At 33.8% G+C, this 10,871-nt stretch overlaps 1 protein-coding gene across 3 annotated transcripts in view; it reads left to right on the top strand.

Annotated features, from left to right (window-relative positions):
- Positions 1-10,871, top strand: part of UBE2K (ubiquitin conjugating enzyme E2 K) — a 73,256-nt gene that overhangs the window by 35,581 nt on the left and 26,804 nt on the right. Inside the window, exons 1-4 of one of the 3 annotated variants that reach the window (XM_060655213.3) lie at positions 3,762-4,147; positions 4,993-5,094; positions 6,199-6,292; positions 10,806-10,864. In XM_060655213.3, the coding sequence (XP_060511196.1) occupies positions 4,121-4,147; positions 4,993-5,094; positions 6,199-6,292; positions 10,806-10,864 (282 nt within the window). In that variant the 5' untranslated portion in view covers positions 3,762-4,120. Of the gene's footprint in view, positions 1-3,761; positions 4,148-4,992; positions 5,095-6,198; positions 6,293-10,805; positions 10,865-10,871 lie in introns of those variants that run through there. The other 2 variants (XM_060655216.3, XM_060655215.3) reach the window with 2 other exon arrangements.

Genomic DNA, 10,871 nt, shown 5'->3' on the forward strand with positions numbered 1-10,871 from the left:
GCTTTACCAGATTAAATCTTTTAATGGTAGTTTCCTCAGGGAAGCTTTTTCTTACTCTAAAGATTCCATCTTTGTTAAATATTACTCTCATGATATCCTGTACTTCATTTAATAATACTACAAATTATTGTTTAATACTTAAGAATAAAGGCTCTGTGGGAATAGGGTGGGTTAGAGAACATTTCTGGTCGATCATTTTTACCACTCAATCCCTGTTAGCCTTGTGAATAGTGTTAGCCTTATGAATAGGATACTCAGTAAATATTCATGGGGTTAATATGTTCAGAACTTTTAAAAAAAAATTTTTTTTTTTTAACGTTTATTTTTGAGACAGAGAGAGACAAAGCATGAATGGGGGAGGGGCAGAGAGAGAGGGAGACACAGAATCGGAAGCAGGCTCCAGGCTCTGAGCCATCAGCCCAGAGCCCGACGTGGGGCTCGAACTCACAGACCGTGAGATCGTGACCTGAGCTGAAGTCGAACGCTTAACCGACTGCGCCACCCAGGAGCCCCCAGAACTTTAATTATTCTGCATTATAGATTGTGTGAAGTATGTGATAGAAATTCACAAAGTAAAATTTAAATGACACACTGTTGTAATTGGAGAGGCTATTATTTCCTGGTTCTCTAGAGCTGTACTTGTCCAGTACTGTAGCCACTGGCCACATGTGGCTTTTTTTCAAGTTTTAAAAAACTTTTTGAGTTTAAAAAATGTACAATTCAGTGGTTTATAGTATGTTCACAAAATTGTGCAACTGTCACCATTATCCAACTCCGGAACATTTCCCCTAAAATAATCCTTGTACCCATTAGCAGATCTTTCCCATCTCTCTTCCCTCTCCTCTCCTAATAACCAATAATTTACTTTCTGTGTCTGCAGATTTGCCTATCACATGTGTCTTTTGAACACTTGAAATGTGGACAGTCCAAATTGAAAAGTGTTACAATTATAAATTACACACTGGATTTTGAAGACTTTGTATTTTAAAAAAAATGAAAATATCTCAAATTTTATTTTGATCATAGGTTAAAATGATATATATATATATATATATGAGATAAATAAATCATTGAAATTAGTTTCTCTACTTCCTTTACTGTTTTTAATGTGATTACTAGAAAATTTTAAAGTACATTTGTGACATACATTATTATCTATTGAACAGTACTGTTCTAGAACTTGCAGTTGGTAAGGGTCATAAATGTTCCCCGTGGCCTTCTAGTCTCATAGTTTCCATGTCAACCTGCTTTGGGTATGTGACATGCCCCAAGTTTCAGAGGATCTTATTTTATTTTACTTTATTTTATTGAGAGTGAGTGGGGGAGAGGGGCAGAGGAAGAGCAAGAATCTCAAGCAGTCTCCACACCTAGTGCTGAGGCTGACATGGGGCTTGATCTCTTGACCCCTGGGATCATGACCTGAGCCAAAATCAAGAGTCAGATGCTCAGCCAAATGAGCCACCTGGACCCCCCTAGAATTTTTTTTATAACTGCTTGAAAGGTGGAAATCTTTCTTATTTGGGAGGGCCTTAGGATAGTAGGGGAAAGAGAAGTCATTTATATTAAATTATGTGAACATAATGGCAACTGTTAAATCTTAAGCCTCTGGGGCACCTGGGTGGCTCAGTTGGTTCAGCATCTGACTTTGGCTTGGCTCACGTCATGTTCTCACAGTTCATGAGTTTGAGCCCCATGTCAGGCTCTGTGCTGACATCTCAGAGCCTGGACCTGCTTCAGATTCTGTGTCCCCCTTTCTCTCTGCCCCATCCTGCTTGTGGTCTTTCAAAAATGAATAAACATTAAAAAAAAATTTAAAAAGCCCTTTTAAGCCTCATTTCCAACAAATTAGGAAAAACTGAATTTCACATTCACTTGCATTACACCCTAAATTTTGGTAGCTGTGATTTTTTAAACTTTTTTTTTTTTTTTTTTAACGTTTATTTATTTTTGGGACAGAGAGAGACAGAGCATGAACGGGGGAGGGGCAGAGAGAGAGGGAGACACAGAAGCGGAAGCAGGCTCCAGGCTCTGAGCCATCAGCCCAGAGCCCGACGCGGGGCTCGAACTCACGGACTGCGAGATTGTGACCTGAGCCGAAGTCGGACGCTCAACCGACTGAGCCACCCAGGCGCCACAACCTTTTTTTTTTTCTTAAGTGAGAGTGCTAGCAGGGGAGAGGAGCAGAGGGAAGAAGAGAGAGAATCTCAAGCATACTGAGCATGGAGCCCAGTGGATACTCAGTGCCATGACCCTGGGATCATGACCTGAGTTGAAATCAAGAGTTGGGTACTCAACCAACTGAGCTACTCAGGTGTCCCACTACTTGTGATTTGACTAGGACACAAATTAATAGTTTCTTTACTGGATATAAGAATTTATCTATAATTTTAGGGGTAATGTAGAGCTATATTGGTTTATCTAAATTTAGGTTGAAATTTTTAGAGTAAATTTTCCAGAGTAAATACAAGTAAGACTAATGTGACAAATTGTCCTTAAAAAACATACAGTATTTGCTTTCGTGGAAGTTTTCTGCTCCAACATCATTGTTAAAAGTCAACATATTACAGTGTTAAATGACTATACATTCAGCATTTACTATATGGCGGGCATTGTCTTATATACTGTATTAGTTCATTAAATTCCCCCATGAACTGTATGTAGTAGGTACTTTTATAATCCCCAGTTGACAGATGATGAAACTGAGGTACAGAATGGTTAATTAACTTGCTCAAGGTCACATAGTAAGTTTAAACAGGTTAAATAATAATGTACTTAGAGCTTGTTTATGTATGTATGTATGTGTGTATGTATGTATGTATGTATGTATGTATGTATGTATGTATTTAGAGGCAGAGACCGTGTCAGTGGGGGAGAGACAGAGAGTGAGACAGAGAATCCCAAGCAGGCTCCACACCATCAGCACAGATCCCGATGTGGGGCTCGAACTCATGAAACCATTAGAACATGACCTGAGCCAAAACCAAGAGTCAGACACTTAACCAGCTGAGTCACCCAGGTGCCCCTGTACTTAGAGCTTTTATGATAAAATCTTTGTTTTTAGTTTTTCCTACTAGAATGTAAGCTCCAAGTGGGCAGGGACTTAGTTTTGTTCACTAACACTTGATATATCTTTCTGGCATATAGTAGAACCCAGGAATTATCTGAAAGAATTTTGTGATAATGGTATCAATTCACCAAAAGACTTGGCCTTGGAAATCTATTAAAACCGCTTTAAGTCCGCACCATTGCAAATTGGCAGTAATGTTAATTTACCACATCCAAATTACGTTCAACATTATGTGCTATTTTGCATGTTTTCTGTTATATTTTAATAATCTTTACTAGGAACTGTAGTTCTATTCATCTCTTTTCCTTTTATCTGTTGGAAATGCATTGGAGCAGCAAAGGGACATCAGAAAAATCAAGACCAGCAGAGGTCCCACTGTGTGTTTAGTTGAGTTGGCAGAAGAAGGTATAGAAAAGCAGTTTTGCAGGTGTTCTCATAAAAAAATGTAGTACAGCGATAACACATTTCTTCAGGGTTTCATCCAAAAGCCTTAGCATTCCTGGTCATTAAAATGAATAACACATTGTTTTGTTATTTATTTTAAGAAACAACATTTCCATTCTTAGACTGGAAACACAACTGTGAAATAAATTTTATAAAATAAGGCTTTGAAAGCAAAGGTTTTTATAATTGATACTGTCACTTCTATCCACAATATTCTCATTTAAATTGGGTATGTATTCTCATTTTACAGTAATAAAATTGAGAGATACTAAGTGACTTTGCTGAATTAATGCCACAAGTAAGTGGTAGAACTAGGATTCAACTCACATCTGTCCGACTTCCATACTTTTTTAAATACTGTCATTTTTTACCATTTTCTATCTTCCTTACAATACTTGAGTCTTAAGTGGGATTTTAAGTTAGTTTGCTGAGGGCACTGGGATCAGAATTTTGGATTGTGGAATAAACTGGATATTAAACTGTGGAGGTAACGAAGGGTGATTGTTATGTGATGGAAAAAGTAAGCTGTGAAAAATCTGTCTTTAACTTTCCATTTTCTTTTTATCTTTGGTTATCTGCAGATAAGGACCTTACTCTAGACCATATAGGATGCTTCTTTATAATGGATTCATCATGGTGATTGTATTTTTTTTAGCTAATTTAGTAAAATTTTCATACACTTATAGTGTACTTTCTCTAGAGAAAAGAAAGAAAAAAAAGACCTATTTTCCTCTAATTATAATTTGGGGGTAATGAGGACAGAAATAGGACAGAGGTATACTAATAAAATTAGTAGTTTTTATTTAGCATTTTACTAACTCAAGAATTGGTGGCAATCCAGAAGGCCGCTTTTCTAATTTCTGTTACCTCCTCTTTTCCTCCCAAAACTTTAATCATGTCCTTTACTATCCTGACATTTTAGGGCTATTTACTTCTTTTTGGAAAGGGAGTACTGTGGGAAGCTATAAAGAACTTAGAAAGCATTGATGATGTGCAAGATCTAATTACTCTTATTTTACTTAGAACTGTCAGGGGAGAAATGGAAGTCCGTAGTTCTACTTGTGGCTTCTTAAATTGGTTAGTGAAAGTGTATATGGCGCCTCTGATTTTCATTTTAACATTATTCATTCCTGTGCATACTAGACGAAGTATTTTATCATTGGTAAAATTGTACATTTCATCTTCTGCAAATACCAAGGATGTTAATGATTTTTTAGGGCATAGGATAGAGTTTGCCATGGTATGTTTATAATTACTTTTAATTTTGGTATAAAATTAATTTCAGAAAAATATGAAATACTTTGATCCCAAATATTAGAAGGTTATTAAATAAACCTAATTGTAATGTTTTTAAAATGCATAAAGTTTTAAAATCTTATTAAAAGATAAGATTAATTAGGAGTCATGTGAAATCTTTTAACATTTGGGTTTTAAGTTACAGATTTTTTCAGTACTTAACATTCTGTATTAAAACTGTTTAGCACAGCAAAAGAGTAAAAATGGTATCTTCTGTTGGAAGTTGGGGGAGGAAGGACCTTAAAACAGTAATTGTTACATTGTCATCCATTAACAAGTTTAAGAAGGTAGGTTTGAAATAAAAAAATTTATTATTGAAATCTTGTGAGGCTTTTTCCATAAGAGCAGATATATTGTGTCACTTAGGTAACATGTTACTTAAGTAACAAAATATGAAGTCCTAACCAAAAAAATGAAAACGTAACTGATATATTAAGGATTTATGTTTTTAACAATTGAGAAAAGGAGATTTGCCATATTAGGAATATAGACCTAGACTAGTAAAGTGTAGTGTAGATTAGAAAATATAAGTGGAGAGCTCGTTTGCAGATGAGTACTTTTGAACATGAATGTGAATTCCACTGGAGGGTTTTCTGAATCATTTGAAGGTCACCGTTGACTCAGAATGGATTGAGAAATTGAAATGATACTATAGATGTGAAAGGACTTAGAGAAATACAAAGTGGGAAGTAAATAGATGTAGATAAATTTAAAAGTCTGTTTTGAAAAGTAGGTAGTTGCCACTGAAGTAAACTAAGCAGTTTAGCTTAGTTTAAAACTAAGCAACTTAAATTGAAGAAGGCATTAGATGATTCTAGTGAGGCATTGATGCTTCAAGAATTTTCATGGAAAGAGAAATTAGATGCTTGGAGTTTTCACCATCTGGGTAGATGGTATATTATTTCAGTTAACCTAAACATCTAGAGTTGTGGTTAGTTCAATTGAGACTTTATACACTAAATGGCTTTTAGTGACCTTGAATTTTCTGTTTATATGTATAGAATCCATGTAACCTGGGTTGTAGTATAACAGCATTCATCTACAGATGAATAGATGGATCACTTTGGACTGAACATACATGAAATTGGCAAATGTAAAATAGGTGTCTGCTATTTTTGTCTAAACATTCCAGTAAAGTCAACAAGCCATTGTACTGTTCAAAGTGGTGTTATTTCATTAAAAACATTGAAGTGAAAAATTGTTAGCTTTTTGGTTTTAAATATTCTTAAAACTGGCTAATTAAATCCTAGAAAAGCACAGGCAATTATTTTTACTAGAGGAGATAATCAAGTTTATGAAAGAGGGTCTTCAAAATTTTTTATAGGTAATACTTTAAAATAGGCTTTTTTCTTGCTGATATGACTAACATTTATTTTCTGTTTATTTTTAAGACGAGCAAAAATCAAATTAAAGTAGATCTTGTAGATGAGAATTTTACAGAATTAAGAGGAGAAATAGCAGGACCTCCAGACACACCATATGAAGGCAAGTACTTTTTTCTGTATCAAAATATTGTGTGTATTAGAACTTGTCTGAAACATTAAATCAGAATAATCTTAAGCATCCTTAAAGTACATGGAAGGTAACTTCATTTGGCTTAGGGTATTACAAGAATATTTAAATAATAATTTTAGGTATTTATATAGACTGATTTTTCTTACTGAATTTTAGCTAATTTTTTTCTTTCCCCAACATAGATTTAGTTAAGGCCAAATTACAGGTTATATAGTTAGAATTTAACAGGGGAAAACATCTAGCATGTCAAGCCTCTAATTTACATGGACTGTAGATGCTCAGTTATCCTTCATATGGTATCTATAACAAACCTTGCCTTAAATTTCTGACTGATAAAATATTTATTAAAAAAGCTTCCCTCCCCTGTTTGTCATTTAGCATTTCATTCATTCGTTCGTCTTCGTACAGGCTGTATTCCAAATATTTAATTTTCTTTATTCAGGAAAGCTTTGAGTGATCGTTTCAAGACACATAGAAAAGAAAGGAGGCAACTTTGCTGAACTTTGTGTTCACAGATTTAGTCTGTAGTTACTTTAGACAGTGGAATTGGGTGGTAAGATAGAAGGAAGCTTTATAGCTTTTTATTTCCTCATTAGGCAAACCTTCGGTAATGAATATTATTATAAATTTGAGTTATATAGCATAACCAAGGTTCTTGCATATAATAGGCACTCAAATGTATGGTTAATAGAAATCATATAACAGAATTTGTAGTAGTAGCATTTATTGACTTCTTATTTTTAGAGCTTTACATGTATTTTCTCATTTAATCCTTGCAACAAACCTTATGAGGTAAGTAGTTATCATTGTTTCATAGATGAAGAAATTTAAGCTCAGAGAAGTAACTTGTTTAAGGTCACACATCTAAATGGCACATCTGGGATTTGAGTCCTAATAGCCTATGACTTCAAAGCCTATGTTTCTAATTACTTTCTGCTTTCGAATGAATGAAGATTGACTGAATATTGGAAGTGGTGGTTATGTCTATTTTGATTGGGGCAGTCTGTAATGAATAGTTAACCAGAAGTTATCAGAAAACCAAAAGTTATCAGAAAAATTCAATATTCTAGAATATCTTTCAATTTTCATTTAAATTTTTAAAGACCCTAGGATGTCTTTAGCATATTCTACCAAATCTTAAATGATAAAATTTTATTTTCTGTTTTATAGTTCATAATTGCCATTTCTTGACCTCATTTAGTTTTAGATTGTTTATTGAGTGCCTCCTATATGCCAGGCCTTGTCTGGATGCTTTCATGGATGTTATTCACTTAGTCCTTTTGGCAGTCATTAGGTGGAAAAGAGATCTTTCGTTGTCTTATAAAAATCAAGTTCATCTTAATAGTAGATGTTGTATGTAATGATGCACTAGCTTCTTCTTAAAGGCAGGCATTATAAATATTCTTGAATTTTTTAGGTTGTTTAGGATAAAAGACAGTACGGCAGTAGCATTATCATTCTAGAACTCTTCCAGCAAACTGGTATTTATAAACAAGGCACCTCCTGAACCAAATTAAATAGGTAGAATGTTCATTATTCTCTTAGCAACCCTTAATAAAAGTAGATGAATTTTTAGAAATTGGATATAATACTCATTTGTAGTAATAATAAGTTATATGTATATATGTGTGTGTGTATATATATGTATGTACATATATATATACACACACACACACACACACAACATACTCTTTATTAATTGGAAACAAGTTTGGTCATATTTAAGTTTATTTCTGCTGCTGCCACTAAGTGAAACATTAATGTTGATAAGACTGGTTGGTTTGTATTTTTGTTTTTTGATAGACTAGTTTTAATATGCTTTTTGTATAAATTGTATTCTTTTTATCATAAAACTATTGAAGAAAAGCACTGAATATTCAAGGGCATAAACTTAGATACTATTTTTGAGACATGAACATGAGGAGTATTTTGATAATATTTATTGCAGGGTTGATAGTTTTTGATAGTTTTTGTTTTGTCTTTTAAACCTCAATAGCTAAGGCAAGTGTTTCCATGTAGAATGTTAAAACGTTTATAATCATCATTAACTAATGAGGCAACTATGTTGTGTTAGAAGTAATCAGGTTGAAAAGTAGAATACCCATGGAAAAATTACTGTATTGCACATGTTATTTAACTCTCTTTTCTTCTTTTGCCTTAAGAGCTGAGTGGCAAAGGAGCAATTTAGTTCTTAAGCCTTTTTTCCTAAGAGGAGTTGTGAATTTATGGAATAGTTGTTGATATTCTAAAAACCTTACCCCTTCCCTGTCTTCCTTTTAGATTAAGTTAAATTTAAAGATTATAAAGTTTTAATACCTAAAGCTGTTCTTAAAGAAATGATTTAGGGGCGCCTGGGTGGCGCAGTCGGTTAAGCGTCCGACTTCAACCAGGTCACGATCTCGCGGTCTGTGAGTTCGAGCCCCGCGTCAGGCTCTGGGCTGATGGCTCGGAGCCTGGAGCCTGTTTCCGATTCTGTGTCTCCCTCTCTCTCTGCCCCTCCCCCGTTCATGCTCTGTCTCTCTCTGTCCCAAAAATAAATAAAAAACGTTGAAAAAAAAAAATTTAAAAAAAAAAAAAAAAAAGAAATGATTTATAGCGAAAACTTTTAATATGAATAATGTAGTTATAAAGTTAGTTCTGTCACGCTGATATATTTATATATATCCAATAATATTATGATTAGTGCAGTGGTTATATGTTGAAAGTTGTCAGAAAATAAGGCAAGACAGAGCATATAAATGGCATGTAGAGTAAAAATAGGATTGGGAGACTCTAGTCCACTATTTACATAGTATATCTGGGCTCTCATGCCCCTAAGAGAGAGTTTTGGACATTCAAGAAGGAACAACTTTATATGAAAGGTTATAAAGACACCATAATCTAGAATTTATCAGAAAAAGTAAGATTCTTAGGAAAAAGAGCCTACACATTAATCAGGACAAATTTATTATACTTCTATTTGAAGCTAGCATTTGTAACTGTAAATATAAATATAAACAGGTGTATCTATATACACAAAACTTTCTCAGGTACTCTTCTCTTACCTATCCTTGTTTGTTTCTTTTGTTTTGACTACTTTCCTTTATGTTTATTTCACTGTTGCCATATGCTTTGTGATTTCAGGCACATGCATCAGTTCAACTCATGCATCAGTCATTATGGGATTCCATTAAAAAGAATTAGCAAGAAAAGGGCTTGAAGAAAGTGGTTACCAAGTGAATTGCTCTTTTGTTTTTCTCCCAGATCCACATTCATCTATTCTTAACAATGGAGGAAGTGGATTTGAGAAAATCCAAGATATACTGAGAATGGAATGTATGAAATTTTGAAGTTAATAATGCTAGTGCATAGTTTTTGTTTTATTTTACTTTCATTATAGAAAGTTTAAGATACATACAGAAGACAAATGGTATAATGAATCCTTGATATACTCCTAATCCAGCTTAAATAACTATCAACTCAGGGCCGGTCTTTGATCTTATCCATCCCTTGATTATTTTGATGCAAATCCTACGCATAGTTTCATATGTAAATACTTCGGTAGCACAGTTTTACTATGTTTTAGAATAATGAGTATTCTACATTAATGGGTCATAAAATCTTAGTTTTAAAAGGTTCCTTAAAGTTAGGATTCAAATTCACCCTCTCATCTAGTGGAAGACTTCCTCTCCAGGGTTTTTGAGAGACCATTATCTTCCCCTTGAATTACCCCAGTTAATGGGAAGCTAGATAAACTTCTTTAAAATACATATTTGGCTGCTAGTTGCTCAAGATAACTTCAAAACAGAAAGTTGCCTTCTGTTTATATATTACTGGTTAGAACCACCTCTTTTGTTGTGTTTAAATACCTATTTAGAGGAAGATAATAGCTTTTTGTCTTTATGCCTACCTGTTACTGTCGAATTTTATTTTTTAAATTTTAACAAGAAGTGTTGGCCTTTAATTTAGGGCACAAGTTAAAAGTTTGGGGCATTTCTGCATGTGAGAGAACCAGTTAGAAGTAGGTTTTTTCAGTTTATGACATAACCATATGTCCTTTTTCTCTGTACCATCTCTGCCTTTATACCTCCTTACCGTTTTTTTTTTTTTTTTTTTTTTTTTTTAATTCCTTCCATATTGTTTGTTATTTAGCAACTCTTCTCAATGTGGACTAGAAGAAACAAAAGGAGACGGGACCTGTCCGTATTACCTAATTGTTCCAATGAAGCATTGGATTGTCTGTGGATTTAATGTATTCATCTATCTCCAGTCCTATTATTCACTGATAAGCTAATATAGTTATATAAAATGGCTATTTTATATGCTTTAAATAACCTTTAAAAACTAGTGTTTTTTTATTTCCTTTTTGGGTTTCAGTGTTAAAATGAATTTGTTGTAATTGAATATAAAGTAGTACATGTTTTGAGATGTTGTATCACTGTATTTGGCTTCACACATTTGACATGAGCAGCATTCTTAACTTTCTGTTTTCCCTGTTTTTTAGGAGGAAGATATCAGCTAGAAATAAAAATACCAGAAACATATCCATTTAATCCCCCTAAGGTATTGT

This window comes from Panthera onca, chromosome B1 (genome assembly GCF_046562875.1).
Source record: "Panthera onca isolate mPanOnc1 chromosome B1, mPanOnc1 haplotype 2, whole genome shotgun sequence".
Lineage (NCBI taxonomy): Eukaryota > Metazoa > Chordata > Mammalia > Carnivora > Felidae > Panthera > Panthera onca.